This window comes from Microcaecilia unicolor, chromosome 1 (genome assembly GCF_901765095.1).
Source record: "Microcaecilia unicolor chromosome 1, aMicUni1.1, whole genome shotgun sequence".
Taxonomy (NCBI): domain Eukaryota; kingdom Metazoa; phylum Chordata; class Amphibia; order Gymnophiona; family Siphonopidae; genus Microcaecilia; species Microcaecilia unicolor.
The window spans coordinates 618,576,565-618,599,153 of NC_044031.1; the positions used below are offsets into that span (position 1 = coordinate 618,576,565).

The 22,589-nt window shown below is 44.7% G+C and overlaps 1 protein-coding gene across 1 annotated transcript in view; it reads left to right on the forward strand.

The window, feature by feature from the left end:
• The window catches only part of OPLAH (5-oxoprolinase, ATP-hydrolysing), a 161,582-nt gene that overhangs the window by 134,855 nt on the left and 4,138 nt on the right, over positions 1-22,589 (forward strand). The window contains exons 24-26 of the mRNA XM_030220113.1: positions 8,316-8,465; positions 9,285-9,442; positions 18,841-19,001. Of these exons, the coding sequence (XP_030075973.1) occupies positions 8,316-8,465; positions 9,285-9,442; positions 18,841-19,001 (469 nt within the window). The remainder of the gene's footprint in view (positions 1-8,315; positions 8,466-9,284; positions 9,443-18,840; positions 19,002-22,589) is intronic.

Consider the following 22,589-nt stretch of genomic DNA (forward strand, 5'->3'; position numbering starts at 1 on the left):
ACCTGAATGTGGAGTACCACAAGGATCACCCCTCTCACCAACTATTTTCAACCTATTGATGATCCCCTTGGCAAAACTTCTATCAAACCATAACCTCAACCCGTATATATACGCCGATGATGTAACAATATACATCCCTTTCAAACAAGACATTAAAGAAATCCTCAATGAATTCAACCAAAGTCTACACATCATGAAATCCTGGGCAGATGCATTTCGATTGAAACTAAACGCAGAAAAAAACTCAATGCCTGATACCTCCCAGTACAACACGAATGAATTCACTGCTATAAACACACCTAAACTAAACCTTCCAATCTCAGAAACTCTAAAAATCCTTGGAGTTACTATTGACCGCCACTTAACACTTGAAACTCATGCAAACAACACAACCAAGAAAATGTTCTACTGCATGTGGAAACTGAAAAGAATAAGACCATTCTTCCCGAGATCCGTCTTTCGCAGCCTAGTGCAATCCCTCGTAGTCAGCCATCTGGATTACTGCAACTCACTATACGCAGGTTGCAAAGAGCAAATACTGAGGAAACTTCAAACAGCCCAGAACACAGCAGTCAGACTCATCTTCGGAAAACCAAAATACGAAAGTGCCAAACCCTTACGAGAGAAGCTACACTGGCTCCCACTCAAGGAACGCATTACTTTTAAAGTATGCACATTAGTCCACAAAATCATTCACGGTGAAGCCCCAGCTTACATGTCTGACTTAATAGACCTACCACCCAGAAACACTAAAAGATCATCCCGAACTTTCCTCAATCTTCACTTCCCTAATTGCAAAGGCATAAAATACAAAACGCTACACGCATCAACCTTTTCTTATATGAGCACGCAATTCTGGAATACACTACCACGCAACCTGAAAACGATCTATGAACTAACCAACTTCCGCAAATCATTGAAAACCCATCTGTTTGATAAAATTTACTGAAAGAATCAAAACACATTAAGTCCGCACACACTATTAGTAATGCAACAATACATTCTCTTCTGAATTCCAATCCCCCGTAATTTTTTACCACATTTATACCTCTACTCATAGAAAAATGTTATACCGAATTGTTCTCCTACTACTGTTCAGTTGCCCTATTAGTTCCCGTTGTTTCTTTCCATTGTTCCATTGTTCTTCTCCATTGTTCTATTCCCTTAACGACACTTTAACTTTGTTTTCGCATAACCCCTCACAATGTAATCCATAACTGAGTTGTCACAAACTGTATTTCCACCATTCACAATGTATTGTAAGCCACACTGAACCCGCAAATAGGTGGGAAAATGTGGGATACAAATGCAATAAATAATAATAAATAAAATATTGATGATAATTCAAAGGTTCTTGGTGTCATTTTGGATTCTTTTCTCACTTTCAAACCTTAGGGTTGCTTATCTATGGAAGATCTTTCAATCAAGGCAATTGCGCTTAACTAAATCATATTTTCATGAGCGCCATTTTGCCCTACTGGTCCAAATATTGGTTTTGTCCCAATTAGATTACTGCAACTCATTGTATATAGGATTATAATTCTGTATTATTTAAGAAACGTCCAGCAGATACAGAATACAGAGACTTGACTAATCTTCCGGATTAAGAAAATATGATAGTATCTCTGGGTATCTTCATAAGCTACACTAGCTCCCTTTAAAAGCGTGAATCATTTTTTAAATTGCTTGTATTATTTTTCATATATTGCATTCTTTTTCTCCAGATTTATTGATTTAACTTCTGTCTGAATCATCGGGCATACAGTACATTTCTATTAAGATATCCTACTGTTAAAGGATTATTACGTTACAAGCATCAAAATTTGATATTTACTTACCATGCCATCGTTACGTGGAATGATCTACCTAAATGTATTAGTTTGTCTCAATTTTATCTTCATTTTTGAAGGAAACTATAAACATTTTTATTTGATAAGTTTTAAGAGCTTTTTCTTTGATAATTTTTGATATTTTTATAAGTTTTAATGTTTTATTGCTGATGTAATTCCCCATATATATTACATGGGCTTTTTTTTGCTGTAAGACGCCTAGAACTACTAGTTGGGATTTGCGCGGTAAATACGTTCCTTATTAGATTACTAGTAAAAAAGCCCCGTTTCTTTATACCCCAGATAGATTGCAAAAGATATATCCGGGGACCTCGGGAAAATGTTGGCGGGGATGTGGTCTTCAGGGTACGTTCTACCATATTTGGTGGACATGTCCGAAAGTGGAATTGTTTTGGGAGGCAGTAGTGAAGTTGGTAAATACAGTGTTGCCTCAACCATACCCAAAGAAAGCAGAACATTGCCTCCTCCATTTCCGGCCTAGCTCACTTCCCAGTGGACAACATAGATTGGCTACTCAGTATTTTGCAGCGGCCAAGATAGCCTTAGCCCGAGCCTGGAAACAAGCTGAAACACCAGCACTACAACTGATAGTTCGCAAAGTGGACTTTCTGTATCAGATGTCGAAACTGACTGCTAAGAGAAAAGGCACCATGAAAGTGTTCACGAACATTTGGTCAATATATGAACAATCTCAAGAATCAGAAGCAACACCACTGACGGGGGGAGGGAGGGGGGGAGGGGGACCATGAACAAGAATTGGTTACTGATAGCTGATGTTATTTTGTTATGGTTGTAATTTGCTATATTACCAATAAAATATTTGGAAAAAAAAAAAAAAAAAAAAAAAAGCCCCGTTTCTGATGCAAATGAAACGGGGGCTAGCAATGTTTTCTTCTGTGTGCATGTGGGAGTGTGTGTGTCCCTGCCCTCTGGCCTCTCTCCCCTCCCCCCTCTGAGTCCTTCACTGTTACAGAGCCAGCGATTTGATTTCGTGCTCTGCTGTTTTCCTTCACTGACTGTGTTACAGAGAGGACGGGGCAGACACTCATAGGGAAACCGGATATCTCGCCCCCTTCACACCAGCTGGAGGCTTCATAGAACGTTGGTTTTGCCTTTTATATAGAGAGATATTAGATACCTAGAGAAGGCCAGGCTTCTTCATCCCCCAACCCCCTTCTCCTCTTCTGGGGGGATGCACAAGGCAAACCGGGCTTGCAGCATTTCAGTTAGACCAGTTTTAGCCAGTTTAGCATGTACATTATTGTGCAAGTAATGCACAAAGGGTCTCGGCACAGCTTTTAATATTCCTGGAAGCAATGAACAAAAATGCTATGCAAGTCTATGAGAATAAGCTTATTAGTATTAAAATGAGCATTCTGTGTGATGCAAAGATATTTCTGAGCAATGCAGATGAAAGGACCACGTACCTGTAATGATCCAAATTTTATGGCGGGTCTGAGCTGCTGTTGTGTCAGGGCAAGTTCTTTTTTTTTTTTTTTTGTCTATTAGATTGTAAGCTCTTTGAGCAGGGACTGTCTTTCTTCTATGTTTGTGCAGCGCTGCGTACGCCTTGTAGCGCTATAGAAATGCTAAATAGTAGTAGTAGTAGTAAATATGACATCTGTATATACGTATGCAAGACGAATTTCCAAGTTGCAAGCGCTATCCTGCCAAGGAACTGTTCTTGCATTTTATGGAGGCAGATGTTTCCATTTATCAGGTTACTTCTTTTTTACCAAAGGTGTTTTAAGCACTTTCACATTAATCAGTCAGTAGTACTACCTTCCTTCACGCGGGAGAATTATGGGGAGGAGTTTTGTCTCCGCCTTCTGGATTTTTGCAGAATTCTCACGTATTATATGTTTGGTTTTTTTTTAACTGTTTATTTATATTTTCATCTTAATAACACACCAATGTTTATACATTAAGATGTATAGATTTAGAATATAACTCCAAGTTTTTATATTACAAACAAAATCTTATCATATTTGTCCACAACAGGGGGGAACCAAGAATAGGAAATTTTAACTAATACAATTTATAAAATGACCCATATCAAAACTGAACTAGAAGGACTTTGGTATCCTGCAGCCTAGACAGTACAGCTAAGTGGGAGCAGCCATCACAGACGGGTCACGTATAGCCTCCTTAGCTAAAAGAAAATCTTTTAATTTAATAGGACAGAAAAAAAGGTAATCTACAGCATCTAATGAGATCATACATCTAGATGGATATCTAAGGATAAATGTTCCACCCAGGGAAAGGATTCTTGGCCTCAATGCCAATAACTCCCTTCTCCTGGTTTGAGTCTCTTTGGCTAAATCTGGAAAAATACGTATTTTCCCGCCCATAAAATTAACATTCATTTTCCTGAAATAAGAACGTAGAATTAGTCTTATCTGACTCCAAGGCAAACGTTATAAATAATGTTGCTCGATCTGAAATCTTAGAACGTTCTAGAAAGTCAGTCAAATTATCTTGAGGAGGTTCTGAATTTGTAGGCATAAATCTTTTTTATATATTGCATTTTTGACACCCGAGGGTGACTTTCAACAGGAATGTCCAGAACTTCCAAAAAATACTTTTTCAATAGTTCAGCTGGAGTAAGAAATGGTGAAATCGGGAAATTAAGTATTCTGAGATTATGCCTTCTAATTTGATTTTCTATATATTCCAATTTCTTTGCCTGGATTTTATTTTCTTTAATAACAGCCCCCACTGTAGTCTGCGTGGATTTTAAATTCAAATCGAAAGTCTGAATTTTTTCCTGATGTAATTCGACTTTAGTGGTAAGCTGATTAGATTGTTCCTTTAATTGACTTATTTCAGTCTGTGAGGCATTAAAAATTCGCTGGAGGTTCACATTCACCCCCTGAATGGCCTCCCAAATCACATCCATGGTGACTTCTGCAGGCTTTTCCATACCACCTCCCAACCCTAGAAGATTTACTTCTCGGGTTAAGGCTAGGGACGAAAATCCCCTTTCTGCTGTATCAGTACCTGGGGTTGAAGCCAGAACCGGACCTCCCACCGCCGACGATAGTCTGCCCGCTTCGGACAGCTGTTCAATCAGCGCTTCCTCTGTTCCGCTACTCCTTCCAGGTTGTGGTGGGGTCAGGCCTGCCAACGGGCTCAAAGTAGCGCCCTCTATACTGTGCTCCGTGTATGTCGTTTCGGAGGTTCCAGTAGCAGGATTCCTCGGTCCCGGTGGGCGGATTCCGAAAGTCTCAAGTGTGGGCTGTGTCATGGCGGGACCACCAGCAGCGCTCGAGGAGGTATGAGCCGCCGCTTTTCCTTTCCTCTTCCCCATTTCTCCCGGGGAGCGCTCCGTGGCATAGACCCACTAAACTGGAAACTCCAGAGCTCACGCACACACGTCTAGTTCGGCGGCCATCTTGGTTCCCCTTTGTTTGTTTGTTTATTGATCATTTATTTATTTATTCTTGTATCCCACTATTATCCAAAAACATGTTTCGGCTTACAATATACAGTTAGGTGAAGTTACAGTAGTGAGTTGCAGTCACAGAGCGAAGTTACAGTAGTGTGTGGCAGTCACAGAGTGGAATGTGACATAATTACCCTATGTGTTTAGCTATAGAGTTTTTTGAAGAGGTAGGTCTTCAGTTCTTTTCTGAACTGAAGATAGTAATACTTCTTGTGACCTTGGGCATTGAGTTTTTTTTTTTTTTTACATTTGTACCCCGCGCTTTCCCACTCATGGCAGGCTCAATGCGGCTTACATGGGGCAATTGAGGGTTAAGTGACTTGCCCAGAGTCACAAGGAGCTGCCTGTGCCTGAAGTGGGAATCAAACTCAGTTCCTCAGGACCAAAGTCCACCACCTTAACCACTAGGCCACTCCTCCACTCCTTCACCATTTGGAGCCCGGCTAGCTAAATCCAACTGTGTAGATGGTTCTGTAGGTTATTTTCTGCAGTTGGGTAGATGAAGAAGTAAGTAGCTTGTGGTTTCAGGGCTTGTGTTTCTTGGGGATAGTTCAATCAGATTCTTCATGTATTCAGGAGCTATTCCAAATAGTATTTTGAAAATGTGGGTGCTAGTTTTGAAAAACAGTCTTGCCTTGATTGGAAGCCAGTGTAGCATTTCATTCAATGGAGTTGCTCTTTCATATTTTGACTTTTTAAATATCAGTCTTGCTGCCGTGTTTTGAGTGGCTGGTAATGATTTTAATGTGCTTTCTTTACACCCTACATATGCTGCATTACAATAGTCTAGTTGTACTTTACTATTAGCTGGAATAATTGATATACTGCCTTCCATAATTGGCAGAGCAGTTTACAATACAAATTAAAATAGAAAAAAAGGAACTCCCAGAATACAATGCAAAGAATAGTAAAGAAAGAAGATTAAAAAAAAAAAAAAGGGAACAGAGAACATCCATCTGCTCAACTAAACAGCTGTTGCCCTGACGCACCCGGAAAGGCTTTAGAAAAGAGAGATGTCATCAACAGGGCCCAAAACTTTAAAACGGGTTTAGCACAAAAGCAATGAATGCCTTCCAGAAATCAGATTGTTGATCCTTTTGCGAAGTTCTAAGAAAGGAGATGCCACTTCAAAGGCTACCATTGCCCATTGGCTTAAAGAGATTACTTTTTCAGCTTATGTTCTCCAAAGCCCAGTGCCACCTTAAGGCTCTTGAGGCTCATTCAACTTGGAACATGGCGACTTCGTGGACAGAGTCATATACAGTCGATTTCTCATCCAGATTTGTACTCGTACAATGGCTACATTATCTACCTTGCATACGTTCTTGAATCACTGAAGGTTGGATGTCCTTGTCAAGGAAGACACAACTTCTGACGCAGGGATGCTTAAAGCAGGGGTTTCAGGGTCCCATCCAGTTTAAGGGATGTTTTCTTACAACTTATACAGAACATGGCAGTTAAACTCCTCTTTGGGAAATGTAAATGTGACCATGTCAACCCTCTGTTTCTTGCTGATCATTGACTCCCTATTGGCTTCATATTGCCTACTGCATTCTATTTAAGTCTAGTATTAACCCACAAATCCTTGATTCTGGCATCCCCTCTTTCTTGCAAGTCTTCTAATTCCTTACTCACTTTCTCGTACTCTTAGGTCTTCCCAGCAACACCTGATAGCCATAGAGGCATATTTTCAAAGCACTTTGGGAGGCTAAGTTCCATAGGTTTCTATGGAACTTTGGGAGGCTAAGTGTTTTGAAAATGAGCTTGATACTGTCCTTTCGTTTAGATCTGTTTCCTTTTGCTGTTTTTGCCCATACCCTCTTGAATAACCTTCCCTTATATATTCGTTCTGAGAAGTCCTTTCTGCAAATTTAAAAAGTTACTCAAAGCTTATTTTTTCCCACAGGCTTTTAGCCTCAAGTGATTCTTTCTTTGTAGATGGGACTCATCGCTGAGCATTGCAAATCTCCCACCTCTCCCATTCACGTTCCTGCTTGTAATATTATCGGTTATTCATTTACTAGACCGTCACTTATTACAAAGGTAAATCAGAACGGTTTACAATATAATATAACATTAAAATATACCATTAAAATACTCTAAAGCATACTCTGAAATCCATTTATGATAGGAAAGCACAGCAAACCAGACAGTCAATTAAACAATTCAATACGAGTTACTAAAACTATAATCATCATCATAAAAACATTTACTAAAAAATCTAAAAGAAAAAAAGAGAAAAATGTATTCTCTCCCTTTTATTTAACCCCTTATCTCCTATTCTCTCTGTCCCCCCTTGTTTTTTCTTTTCTTCTCCTATACCTTTCCATTTTTAAATAATTAAAATTGTATTAAACATTATCTTCAAATATATCTCGAAAAAAATGAGTTTTTAAAATTTTATGGAAATGAGTATAGGAATCTTCAAGCCTAAGTTCTTTGGGAAGGCAGTTCCAAAGAGCAGGGGCTAAGAAGAAGAATGCAGATGTTCACGTTGATTCCCATCTAGCTTTAGATGGAGATGGAATTACCAATCTATTGGCTTTTTGAAAAGATAAGTGCCAAATAATGATTTACGAGTGAAGATAAAAGTTAAGCCAAGTTATGCTTGTCTTCTTATGGATGATTTTTCTCTGTACAAGAAGGAATGAGACTGATCTTTTACTATTTCTATGATTACCTTTGTCTAAATTATGAAAAAAGAAGAAATTGGTTGTGTGTTATAAAGTTGATTGAATTACATTAATTAGCCAGGAGATTGTGGATATTTTGAGTGTCCCCGCTAACAAAAAAACTTTTTTTTGGACCACTTAATTGATGCCTCCCCATTCTATACACACGTCATTATTCAGTCTGACTGCTTTGGACTTGAGGATTAATTCATTATTGGAAACCCTGTTCAGGTGCTGCTTTGACAACTTTTTCCTGGCATGAGGGTCCAGATCGTAGAGAGATAGGCATAGAAGTCCTAGCTGTTCCTGGTGACACAATGTTGCCTTATTTCTCTTTCCCTGTTTCAGGGCTGTCTGGTCCCCATCACAGTTGTTATTCCCAAGGGATCCATTTTAGATCCATCCCCAGAAGCCGCTGTGGTGGGAGGTAATGTGCTGACATCACAGAGAGTTGTGGATGTGATCTTCAAAGCTTTTGGGGTTTGTGCTGCATCGCAGGTAAGGAAAAGTGAAGGGTAGGGGGAGGAGGGGGTAATAGAGAGGATTGAGTAAGAGTATTTTAATCTTATTTGCTTCTATCTGAGATTTATGTCTCTTTATTTTTTATAAGGGCTTTTCCCCAATCAATGTGGGCTAAAGATGATGATTAATTTATTTGATTTATTTCTTTGTATATATTTTGTTATTATTATTGCTTGTATTGTTGATATAAAATTTTAAAATTTGATAACTATATTTTAAAAAATGGTGAGAGAGTGAGGAAAAGGAAGGGAGAAGTGGAGGAATGACAATGTGGAGACAATCTCTGCTGGGGGCTGGTGAGTGAGAATAATACTTAACATTTTTATAACACTACTGGACTATATGGTGGTGATATTTAATCAGAGAGCTTACATTGTAAGTTTGAAACAATGGAAGGTGTGACTTGTACAAGATCACAAGGAACCGCAGTGGGATTTGAACCCTGGCTTCCCTGGTTCTCAGTGCATTGCTGTAACCACTAGTCCATTTGTGTATATAAAATGTGGCTGCAGGTCTTGTACTTGGTTATATTGACCTTGTGGAGTGATAGAGAGCCTTCTGGAACTTGAGGTGACCTTGTTTTGATATCTGCCATGCTGCTCCTAATGTCAAAGGTTTAATCCTATCTTTGACTCTGCAGAAGCCATGATTATCCCTGGTCTAGAGCACTGTTATTCTGCCCTGCTTTTCTGTCTGGTTGGGCCCTTAGCTCGTTTCCTTTTTGCCAAGACTCTGGAGCACTGTTAATTCTACTTCTTGTCTGGGCAGCCACTAATGATATGCTCTTTACCACAGGGCTGCATGAATAACATCACTTTTGGCAACGAACAGGTTGGTTACTATGAAACAGTGGCTGGAGGCGCTGGGGCAGGACCCTACTGGCATGGGCGGAGTGGCATTCACACCCACATGACCAACACGCGGATCACGGACCCTGAGATCCTGGAGAAACGGTACCCACATACTCGCTGGCGGTGGGAGGTAGAGGCTGTGAGAGCAGGGAGTTTGAGGCCAACCAAAACCTTTTTTTTCAGTTTTGGCTGAAACCAAACCTATGACTGAATTATGTCTCTCAGTTTTGGCCAAAGCAGAAATCATAAATGAAACCACACTGCACCTCCTCCCTTTTCTCCAAAAGAAACAACTCCAAGGCCCAGCCGCTCCTCCCCACCCCACTTGAAACAAGACTCCCACTCAGACCCCTCCCCCCCTGTAGGGCTAGACCCACACCACCAGGCTTACATTAAAAGCAGTGGGGGCAGGAGTAATCTGCACTCGCTCCTGCCCCTGCCGGCTCTGTTGTCAACATGGCTTCCGGGACTTTAAGCAGCAGTCATGTTGACAATGGAGTGAGTATGGATAGCTCCTGCCCCCACTTCACAATGCTTTTAAGGTAGGCCTGAGGGTGGGGGGTATGGGGAGGGGAGGGTACAGGGACTGCCCAAGAGGTTTGGTTTCAGCCACAAATACACTTTGTATTTTTGTCTGAAACCAAAAAAAGGACCAAATTAGGATTTTGGGTCTATTTTGGCACCAAAACCGAAATTCAGTTGCTTTCTATGTACACTGATGCCAAAATCTTTGTTTGCATTGACTGAAGCATCAGTCAGGTTCAGTACTTTAGGCACAGCTTCCACTGACACGAGGAGAATTCTTCCGCTGTGAGCTTCAACCAGTCCAGTGGCATATCTACGGGTGGGCCTGGGTTCTTGGCTCAGGCCCACCCAGAGGTGGCACCCCACATCAACATCTGTCCTCCGCGGCATCCTGGCATCTGCCCACCCATCACTGATCCCCATCCTTCCCCAGTGTATCTTACAGGCATCTCTGGTGCCTGCAGTAAAGAGTAGTTACTTACCTGTAACAGGTGTTCTCCGAAGACAGCAGGCAATATATTCTCACAATTGGGTGACGTCACGTCAGCCCGGAGGACTTTATAGCAAAGTCTACATCAAAATAAAAAAAAAAAAAAATGTCCCTCGTCGCGCGGGCGGATGCAGTGCGCATGCGCGCGTCCATTTTCCCGCCCGCCGCAAGGACACATTCCTCAGTTAAATTTCAAGAAATAGAGGAATACAACTCCAAAGGGGAGGTGGGAGGGTTGTGAGACTATATTGACTGCTGTCTTCGGAGAACACCTGTTACAGGTAAGTAACTACTCTTTCTCCAAAGACAAGCAGGCCAATATTCTCACAATTGGGTATCCCTAGCCCCCAGGCTCACTCAACATAACAAAGAATGGTCAATTGTGCCTCGCAACGGCAAGGACATAAATGAAATTGACCTGAAACAAAACACAGCTAACTGAGAGTGCAGCCTGGAACAGAATAAAAATGGGCCTAGGGGGGTGGAGTTGGATTCTAAACCCCAAACAGACTCTGCAGCACCGACTGCCCAGACTGCCCAAACCGACTGTCGCGTCGGCTATGCTGCTGAAGGCAGTAATGCGATGTGAATGTGTGGATTGAAGACCACGTCGCAGCTTTGCAAATCTCTTCTATGGTGGCTGACTTTAGATGAGCCAGTGACATGGCCGTCCAAAGTCAGCCCAGCTTGGCCATAAGAGAAGGAAATGCAATCTTCTAGCCAATTAGAAATGGTGCGTTTTCCGACAGCAACTCCCCTCTTATTGGGATTAAAAGAAATAAACAGATGGGCGGACTGTCTGAAGGGGCATGTCCGCTCCACGTAACAGGCCAGTGCTCTTTTACAGTCCAAAGTGTGCAACTTGCTTTCGCCCGGGCTCATGTGAGGAGGGGGAAAAAATGTTGGCAAGACAATTGACTGGTTCAGATGGAACTCCGACACCACCTTCGGTAAAAACTTTGGGTGCGTGCGGAGAACTACTCTGTCATGATGAAAGACAAGGAAAGGTGCATGAACTACCAGGGCCTGAAGCTCACTGACCCTACGAGCTGAAGTAACCGCCACCAAGAAAATGACCTTCAAGGTCAAGTACTTCAGATGACAGGAATCCAGTGGCTCGAAAGGAGTTGTCATCAGCTGGGTGAGAACGACGTTGAGATCCCATGGCACTGGAGGAGGTTTGACAGGGGGCTTTGTCAAAAACAAACCTCTCATGAAACGCATGACTAAAGGCTGTCCAGAGATAGGCAAACCATCTACATGTGAATGATAAGCACTGATTGCGCTAAGATGAACCTTGACCGAGTTGGTTTTAAGACCAGACTCGGATAAATGCAAAAGGTACTCAAGCAAGGTCTGTGCAGGACAAGAGAAAGGATCTAGACCCTTGCTGTCACACCAGACGGCAAACCTCTTCCATTTAAAAGAATAACACCTATGTGTGGACTCTTTTCTGGAAGCAAACAGGACTCTGGACACCCTCAGAGAGACCAAAAGAGGCAACTTCTACGCTCGCAACATCCAGGCCGTGAGAGCTAGAGACCGGAGGTTGGGATGCAGAAGCGCCCCCTTGTTCTGAGTAATGAGGGTCGGAAAACAGTCCAATCTCCATGGCTCTTCTGAAGAAAGTTCCAGGAGAAGGGGAAACCAAATCTGACGGGGCCAAAAGGGCGCTATCAGAATCATGGTTCCCTGGTCTTGCTTGAGTTTCAGGAGAGTCTTCCCCACTAAAGGGATGGGAGGATACGCATATAGGAGTCCTGTCCCCCAAAAAAGGAGGAAGGCATCCGATGCTAGTCTGCCGTGGGCCTGAAGTCTGGAACAGAATTGAGGAACCTTGTGAGTGTCCTGGGAAGCAAAAAGATCTATCGATGGAGTGCCCCAAACTTGAAAGATCTTTTTGGCAATAGTCATGTTCAAGGACCACTCGTGAGGCTGCATAACTCTGCTCAGCCTGTCGGCCAGACTGTTGTTTACACCGGCTAGATAAGTGGCTTGGAGAAACATTCCATTTTGATAGGCCCATAGCCACATCTGCACGGCCTCCTGACACAGAGGGCGAGATCCGGTACCCCCTTGCTTGTTGGTGTAATACATTGCCACCTGATTGTCTGTCTGAATGAGAACAATTTTGTTGGATAGTCGATCTCTGAAGGCCTTTAGGGCGTTCCAGATCACTCGCAATTCCAGGAGATTGATCTGGAGATGCCTCTCCTGAAGAGACCAAGCTCCTTGAGTGTGAAGCCCATCTACATGCGCTCCCCACCCGAGGAGGGATGCATCCGTCGTCAGCACTTTTTGTGGCTGAGGAATTTGGAATGGGCGTCCCAAGACCAGATTGGATCGAATGGTCCACCAATTGAGGGAGTTGCGAAAATTGATGGACAGCCGGATAACATCCTCTAGATTCCCTGTGGCTTGAAACCACTGGGAAGCTAGGGTCCATTGAGCAGATCTCATATGTAAACGTGCCATGGGTGTCACATGAACTGTGGAGGCCATGTGGCCAAGCAATCTCAACATCTGCCGAGCTGTGATCTGCTGAGACGCTTGCACTCTGGAAACCAGAGACAGAAGTCTGTCCGCTCTGGGTCCTGGAAGATAAGCACAAGCCGTCTTTGTGCACAACAGAGCTCCTATGAATTCCAATTTCTGAGCTGGGACGAGATGGGACTTGGGATAATTGATGACAAACCCCAGCATCTCTAGCACCTGAATAGTCATCCGCATGGACTGCAAAGTTTCTTGCGGAGAGGTGTTCTTCACCAGCCAATTGTCCAGATAAGGGAACACATGCACTCCCAGTCTGCGTAGCGACGCTGCCACAACTGCCAGGCACTTTGTAAATACCCTGGGTGCAGACGCCAAGCCAAAAGGCAAAACACAGTACTGAAAGTGCTGTGATCCCAGCTGAAATCGAAGATACTTCCTGTGAGCTGGAAGTATCGATATGTGAGTGTAAGCGTCCTTCAAGTCCAGAGAGCATAGCCATCGTTTTCTTGAATCATGGGAAGAAGGGTGCCTAGGGAAAGCATCCTGAACTTTTCTCGGACCAGGTATTTGTTCAGGGCCCTTAGGTCTAGGATGGGACGCATCCCCCCTGTTTTCTTTTCCACAAGGAAGTACCTGGAATAGAATCCCAGCCCTTCTTGCCCTGGTGGGACGGGCTCGACCGCATTGGCGCTGAGAAGGGCGGAGAGTTCCTCTGCAAGTACCAGCTTGTGGTAGGAGCTGAAAGACTGAGCTCCTGGTGGGCAATTTGGAGGCTCGGAAATCAGATTGAGAGCGTACCCGGACCGGACTATTTGGAGAACCCACCGATCGGAGGTTAAGAGAGGCCACCTTTGGTGAAAAAATTTTAACCTCCCCCCGACTGGCAGATCGTTCGGCACAGGTACTTTGATTCCGGCTATGCTCTGCTGGAGCCAGTCAAAAACCCGTCCCTGGTTTTTGCTGGGGAGCTGCAGGGGCCTGCTTCGGTGTCCGCTGCTGACGAGAGCGAGCGGGCTGGGGTCGAGCCTGATCCGGCTGACGGGAATAAGAAGTGTACTTGCGGTTTCTAGCAACGTAAGGAGCACCTCTTTTTCCCTTAAAAAACTTCCTAGAAGTGGAAGTGGATGCAGAAGGCGTCCGGCGGGAGAGAGAATCCATAGCGTTGTCACGCTGGTAGAGATGATCAATCATCTCTTCTACCTTCTCTCCGAAAAGGTGATCCCCCCGGCATGGGATATCTGCTATCTTCTGCTGAGTTCATTCCTCCAGGTTAGAGGCACGCAGCCATGAGAGCCTGCGCATCGCTATACCTTGAGCAGAGAAGCGAGATACCACATCGCAAGTGTCAACAACGCCCCTGGACAGGAACTTGCGACACGCCTTCTGCTGCCTGATCACTTGGCGAAAGGGTTCGGCTGTCTCCTGTGGGAGTGTGTCTACCAAACTCTCAAGTTGCCTCACAGAGTTCCGCAAATGAATACTCGTGTAGAGTTGGTACGATTGAATTTTGGCGGCGAGCAGACCAGCCTGATACGCCTTCCTCCCAAAAGAGTCCAAAGTTCTGTACTCCCGCCCCGGGGGCGCCGAGGAGAAGTTCCTAGAACTCTTGGCTCTTCTGAGAGCGGAATCCACCACTGCTGAATCATGAGACAATTGAGCCCGCATGAGACTGGGTTCCCCGTGGATCCGGTATTGGGACTCAACTTTCTTAGGGACGGTTGGGCAAGAAAAAGGCATCTCCCAGTTCCTCAACATAAGTTCCTTGAGAGTCTCATGGAAAGGAACTGTGGCAGAAGATGTAGGTGGAGATGGATAGTCCAAAACCTCAAGCATTTTAGCTCTGGGCTCATCCACAATTTCCACAGGGAAGGGGATGGCCTCAGACATCTCCCGAACAAAAGATGAGAAAGACAAGCTCTCGGGAGGAGAACGCTGTCTTTGGGGCGAGGGAGTAGAATCAGATGGAATGCCTTGAGAGTCCTCACCAGAGAACTCCCCATGCATCTCATCATCATCCTCTGATGAGGTATTGTCAGATGGGGCTAAAAGCTCAGACAGAGCCGCCTGGATCTGAGCCCGTCTCGACGAAGAGGCTTGACGGCCTCTATGATGATGTCGAGAAATTGACGGTCCCTGAGACTCCGGAGAAGCTTCCTGCCCCGATGTCTCGGGAGAGCCAACCCGGGAAGTCAAGGACACTGGCGCTGGAGGTGGCACCGGTGAGACAGACCTCACCACAGGCTGTAGGCCTGATGCATAAACATCCGGCACCGGCAATGTCGATACCTCCGACGCCGTCGGCACCGGTGTCTCTGAAACCATCGGCACCGCCGGCGCCGACAACCTCGGTGCCGATTGCCACTGCTGCATCATTTCCATAAAAAAAGGAAATAAGGCCTGCATACGCTCATCAAGAGCTGCTGCCGGAAGATGCTGAGGGGTCGGTTGAGGTATTGGAGGCAAAGTCTGCTGAGGTTGGGGAGTGGGGACTCGGCTGCCAGTGACCCCACGCGTCGGTACCTCAGTAATAGAGGGGGAGCGATCCTCTCGGCACCGACGCTTCTCGGGTATCGAATGTATCGATGACCCGGAGCTCCCGGTGCCGTGACGCGAAGGAGAACGACGACGGTGCCTCTTGGCCTTCGCCTGACGCCCGTCGTCAAGACTCCTCGGCACCGGAGAAGAGGACGTGGAATCCACACGTCTCTTCGGGGCCGGGTCCGATGCAGGACGGTCCCGGGGGGTCTGCAAAGCAGGAGGCGCCGAGGTGGGTGGAGACCCACTCGATGCATCACTGCTCCCAGCGTGCATCGGTCGAATGGCAGCCTGTCCCCGGTCTCCCGGTGCCGACGCTTCCTTCGACGTCGACCTCGACGACGCCGGTTTCGAAGGCATCGTCCTCGACGGCACCGACTTCACCGGCACCGACTTTAGTGGCGCCGATTTGGACGGCGCCGACTTAGACAACGCCGAAGTACCGGACCCAAAAATCTTCTCCCTTTGGGCATCTCGGGAGAGCAGTGTCCGCTTTTTCATAGCGAGACACATTTTGCAGCCCTCCGAGCGGTGGTCTGGCCCAAGGCACTGTAAACACCACGAGCGTGGGTCAGTGCTGGAGATGGCCCGATGACAGCGGGCACAAGGCTTGAAGCCGCTGGGCGTCTTCGATGACATCTCGGGAAAAACTGCCCCTGCCAAATCAAAAGACGCGATTGTGTCGTAAAAAGAAAAGGACACAACAAAAATAGGGAAAAAAAGCCCCGAACGAGCGATTTAAATAAAATCGCAGGCTAAAAGAAAGGAAACTTAATAAATGAAAAACATTACTAATAAACTCTAAAGAAGGATACTTTTCGAAGTTCTTCTTCACCTCCGGGCACAGCAACACGAAGACGAAATCAATCCCCGTGTCACCTCAGACGCGGAGAAGAAAAAACTGAGGAATGTGTCCTCGCGGCGGGCGGGAAAACGGACGCGTGCATGCGCACTGCATCCGCCCGCGCGACGAGGGACATTTTTTTTTTTTGATTTTGATGTAGACTTTGCTAGAAAGTCCTCCGGGCCGACGTGACGTCACCCAATTGTGAGAATATTGGCCTGCTTGTCTTTGGAGCAGGGGCGTAGCCAGCCTTCTGTGGGGGAGGGGTCCAGAGCCCGGGGGGAGGGGGCACATTTTAGCCCTCCCCCCGGCGCCGCCCCCCCACCGCTGACATTGCCGCCCCCCCCCTCCTGCCGCGAACCCGCCGCCGCTGCAGCTTACCTTTACTTTTGCTGGCGGGGGATCCCACTCCCCGCCAGCCGACGTCTTCTTCTCAGTCGCTTCCTGCTCTTCAATTTGTTTGCTGACGTCCTGCACGTTGAACTGTTCTCTGAGTCTGACGTCCTGCACGTACAATTACGTGCAGGACGTCAGCAAACAAATTGAAGAGCAGGAAGGACTGAGAAGACGTCGGCTGGCGGGGAGTGGGATCCCCCGCCAGCAAAAGTAAAGGTAGGCGGTGGCGGGGGCGGGTTCGCCGGGAGGGGGGTCCTGGGGTGAATCTGCGGGGGCCCCGGCCCCCTCAGGCCCCACGTAGCTACGCCACTGCTTTGGAGAATTCATTATTGCTGCCTACACCGGCCCCACAGGCTTCCATTGGCCGGGTCCTGCCAGACAGGAAACAGGAAATTACATCAGCGAAGGCAGGACCCGGCTGATGAAAACCTATGGGGCTGGCGCAGGCAGCAATAATGAATCACTGCAGGCACCTCAAATATTGTGTTCAATTCTGGTCACCGCATCTCAAAAAAGATGTAGTGGAATTAGAAAAGGTACAGAGAAGGGCGACAAAAATGATAAAGGGGATGGGATGACTTCCCTATGAGGAAAAGCTAAAGCGGTTAGGGCTCTTCAGCTTGGAGAAAAGACGGATTAGGGGAGATATGATAGAGGTCTATAAAATAATGATTGGAGTGAAATAGGTAGACAAGAATCGATTGTTTACTCTTTCCAAAAATACTAGGACCAGTGGCATAGCTACGTGGGGCCTGGGGGGCCTGGGCCCTCGTAGATTCGGCCCTGGCCCCCTGCCAACGACCCTCTTCAACCCCCCTCCCGCCACCAACCCTCCCACGCCGTCGCCGCCCACCCCGCCACCACATCAGGTACCTTGTTTGCTGGCGGGGGTCCCCAAACCCCACCAGCCGAAGAGTCTTCAGCGCCGGAGTAGACTCCGGCGCCTTCATTCAATGAGTTCGTTGTGTGATGATCAGCTGTTTCTGACGCGTTAAGTCCTGCACCGTGCATGTAGCTCCGTGCAGGACGTAAGGCTTCAGAAACAGCTGATCATCACACAACGAACTTCGTTGAACGAAGGCGCCGGAGTCTACTCTGTCGCTGAAGAAGACTCTTCGGCTGGAGGGGTTTGGGGACCCCCGCCAGCAAACAAGGTACCTGATGCGGCGGCGGGGCAGGCGGCGATGGCAGGGGAGGGTTGGTGGCGGGACGGGGGTTCAAGAGGGTCGTCGGCAGGGGGGTCCAAAGTGGCGGGCGCAGGGGGGGTCGGCAGCGGGGGGAGGCGGTTAAACAGTGCCCCCCCACCTCGGGTTCTGGCCTCCCCCTCCTGGTAAGGTCTGGCTACGCCCCTGACTAGGACTAGGGGTCATGTAATGAAGCTACAAAGTAGTAAATTTAGAACAAATCAGAGAAAATCTTTCTTCACTCAACGTGTAATTAAACTCTGGAATTCTTTGCCAGAGAATGCAGTAAAAGCAGTTGGCTTAGCGGGGTTTAAAAAAGGTTTGAAAGGAAAGGTCCATAGACCATTATTAAAATGGACTTGGGGAAAATCCACTGCTTATTTCTAGGATAAGCAGTATAGTAGTTTTTTGGGATCTTGCCTTGTACTTATGACCTAGATTGGCCACTGCTGGAAACAGGATGCTGGGCTTGATGGATCTTCAGTCTGTCCCAGTATGGCAATACTTACCTGTAAGGTACACCGGGGAGGGACGGGGTTCAGCGATGGGCAGGAAAATGTTGGGACACCGCAGAAGAGGAGAGATGTTTATGTGGGGTAGGTGAAAAAATACTTATAATTTTTTTTTTATATCTACGGGAGCGGGGGGCCATGATGTGGTGTGGCAGGGCCCATCTAAGTTATCTCTGGGCCCATCCAAAATACTGGGTCTGACTACGCCACTGAACCAGTCACGTACCTGGATTGATTGTGATGCCCTCCCCCAGAGAGCTTTAGGTCTTCCTATTACATAGTGGTGGTGAGGGGGGGGTGGGGGGAGGTTTGGCTGAAGGTGAGAGAGGGAAAGAGGGAATTTGGACACTGTTCAGATGTTGCGTGGTTGTGTAGAATAGTTTGTGCTGGTGCCCAGTACCAGTTGATATAGGCAGGCACCTAAGAGCTGCTTAACTTCAGCAAGCACCCTGTTACTGCCTGCCACTGAGATGCTAATATGAGCCCAGGCACTGACTTGGTCAGAACTGTGTCTTCCCCAGGTATCCTGTCATCCTAAAGCGCTTCCAGCTCAACCCTGGCACAGGTGGGAAAGGACGTTTCTGTGGCGGGGATGGAGTCATCCGAGAGTTGCAGTTCCGAGAAGAGGTCATTCTCTCCGTACTGACAGAGCGACGAGCATTTCGTCCATATGGGCTGAAGGGTAAAAATTTCACAATTCTTCACTGCGCCTTCTTTCCCTTTACCCTTCTCTTGCCTCCCTCACTCCAGCATATTTGTTTTCCTCCTTTCTTCACGCCTCCTCATCCTCCTTCTGCCTCCTTGGTGTTTTTCTTCCTCTTCTAGTAACACAGTGGCGGATGCTATAAAGATAAAGTCCCCTATCTGTTTATTTTTAGAGCACTGTGTCACATGGGTAATTCTCAGGTCACCTGGTAGGAATCTCTTCTATACTGGAACTTAGGCTTCTACTTCTCTTTAGAGTCTCCTCTCTTTTTATTACTTGATGTGCCGCCCATCAAATTTTGCCTGAGCGGTTTACATACATAACAATACAATAAATCAAGATCCAAAGAGAGAACAAGAACTGTATGGCCTTGATCCAGGTGGTGTAAGATGTGGGTGGCAATACCTAAAAGAAAAGTCCATAAGCCATTATTAAGATGGACTTGGGAAAATCCACTGTTTATTTCTAGGATAAGCAGCATAAAATGTATTGTACTGTTCTGGGAACTTTCCAGGTACTTGTAACCTGGATTGGCCACTGTTAGAAACAGGATGCTGGGCTTGATGGACCTTCGGCCTATCCCAGCATGGCAATGCTTATGTTCTTGTGTTATGGTGTGGGCGAAAGCCTGTTTGATGTGAATGAAGAACCACAGTTCTCTCAACGTAATCTTGAGAGAACTGTGGTTCTTCATTTTTTTTTCTGTAATCTTAGAAACAAAGGGAAGATTTGCAATGAAACGATTAATTAAGTGAGCAGGTGTGGCCCTTCCTTGAAATCTTTAATCTTTGCGGAATACTAGGGTAGCAGTGTGAATACACATTTGTAAATTGGGACACAACACTTTTGCCAGCCATAGAACTGGCGTTTAATAACTTTTTGAAATCCATTTCTGTTTTAATTCCACCATCCAGTTAGGGAAGGTATTCTAGGCATCCACCACCCTTTGCATAACAAAAGAAAAAAGAAAATTATAAAAATTTCCTGCTGTTGTCGCTGAGTGTGTCTCCCTACAATTTTATATCATCCTCTGTTACCTCTTTAGATGCTGCAGCTTCATGTAACGAAAGTCCAAGGTCTGAAACATGCCCTCTGAGTTCCTCAATGTCCCCTACTTTGTATGTTGAAAGTTAAAACACAATTCCTGTACAGTGTCTCAGTTTATATCCATAACTTGTACCCGTGTTTGCTCTGGTGCTGTTATCATACCGCCTCAGCTGAATCCCGTGTCTCTGAATGAACTCTAATTCTGTTCTTTGTTACATTCAGTGCCTGCATGAATGTTTTGAGTTCTTCTGCAGACTGGAACAAGTTTGCATCTTCTTAGTAAAAAAACACTCTCACTGTGTCTGCATGGTGAAGTAGATTTCTTTGTTGAATAATTGTGTGCAGTATGCTGAAAAATCTTGGAAAAGCAGCAGCTTGCTCCCCTTAGGTTCTAGCTCTTACCACTATGCACACTGTCATGAGAGACACTTTGTCTATGTACCTGTATTTTCCAGACTATAAGATGCTCGTTGAAAAAAAAAAATTATGGAAACTTAATAAGTCGCTCCAGTGTATAGGTCACACCTCTGGACATGTGGAATGTGCTGCTGATGCTGAGATCAGGCCCAAAATACGCTGACTGTCGCTAATGTATGTGGCTGAGAGTAGACCATAAATATTAAAATGAACTTCATGAAATATATTAGTAAGTAAATTTATCTTAGATAATAGGTGATTATTATATTTAGAGAGTGTTTAATAAATTTGGAAATCAAACAGTTCATTCATATGAAAAGCCATTGAGGTCCTTATCCTCAGTGTCACTTTCAGGCAGTCCAGAATTTTCTGTTTTTCAAACTGCAAGTTGACTTATTTTTATCTTCTGCCTAGATTTACTACAAATGAACATAATTATACCTGCTTCTTTTGATTTTCTGGTTAATACATAGATTGCTAGTTCTGGTGGGTAGGCAGACTTTATGTAAATTTCTTCTTATTTATTTATTAAGATTTATTTACCGCCTTTTTGAAGGAATTCAGTCAAGGCGGTGTACAGTAAGAATAAAACATGATCAATAGACAATTACAGCAGTAAATATATTCCAATAATACAAAGTATGGCTTAGTATACTACTTGTGTTAAACCACAATAATGCCTAAATAGGGACCACTGGTGAAATATTCTAATTCTAATGTTGTATTACCACGTGGTATTCAAAATATTCTGCTTCCAACAACTGCTGCTGTAAATCACATTTGTTTATTCTTACTTTTATTAAGAGGACCTCAGATCTTCCCGGCTTGGCTGTTCTATTCAGAACTCTTTTGCATGATATTTTCTTACATGCGCTTAAGCTGTTTTCTGGAAGTATTTATTATCACCGGTCCTATATTTGCTATCAAATTCTTTCAGAGGTCAGGATTCTAAATCACTGAAAAAAACTCCCACTCGGAGAAAAACCAGTGATTCCTGCCCTCTGAAACACAGCTTCCCCTTGTATCAAGCAGAATATTTTCTGCAACTGATTCTGTCCTACATTTACATTTAAATAGAATTAAATGCAGTGCTCAATCTCACAGCTTTTCATTTGTAGGATCTCTATTCTCCCCAAACATAAACAGTCTGTACTTAGCTTCAGGGTTTTCCGTGAACCACCAGCTACAAGCTGTTCCGTGAACCACCAGCTACAAGCTGCATGTCACTGCTTCTTTCCTCTTTCCCATTGTGATGTATTCTGATTCCTTCTGTCCCTTCAACAAGAACGTCTCGTTTCGCTGCTCTCACTGCTGCATCAGGAAGGAAACACTATCTCTGACATCCTCCTTGCACTTTTTCAAAATGGCCGCGGTTTTTGTAACAAACGCTCAAGCTTGTTCTTATCCAATCAGCTATTCCATTATATTTAAAGGACTATTGCTTTCACTTCTAGTACTTGAAAAACAACTTTCTAGAAAAATGCTTTCCATTCTACATTTTTATTTAAACCGTATGGTTCTATTGTGTTGTACTGGTAAATTAGCTTTTGTTCTTTTTGCCACAATTTTGTATACTACTTACAATGTCAACACAATACATAATAGAACATTTTAATTGACAGTGTAAGGTATAAGCAAAGATGGAACATATAGATGGGTAAGAGGAGTTAGAAAATAAAGTGACTAATTTAAAGAAAGTTGCACATGAGGTCAGAGAGTTGGCTAACATATAGATAGCTTTAGTGGCTTATGTCTTGCTAAGGAGAATACTCAACATTTGAAAAATAGCAAGTTCATATGATTTTACTAGTTATCTTTCCAAATAATCTAATGATTTAATTTTTTAGAGGAAGGAAAATACGTCAGATGCTCGGCTTGTTGTCATTGATTTAACAACAAAAATGCCATTTTAACGTCCTCACTGGTCTAAAAAAAACCCTCATTTTTTTTCAATTTTTTAGTATAAATACATTCTTTGCTTTTCTTTTCATTACTTCACATTATTGAATCAACTGAGAATTAAGGGGCACTTATCTGTTTATGAAAAATACTTCATTCAGTTTTTCCAGTTTGCTCAGCCCTGTGGGAATGGCAATCTTA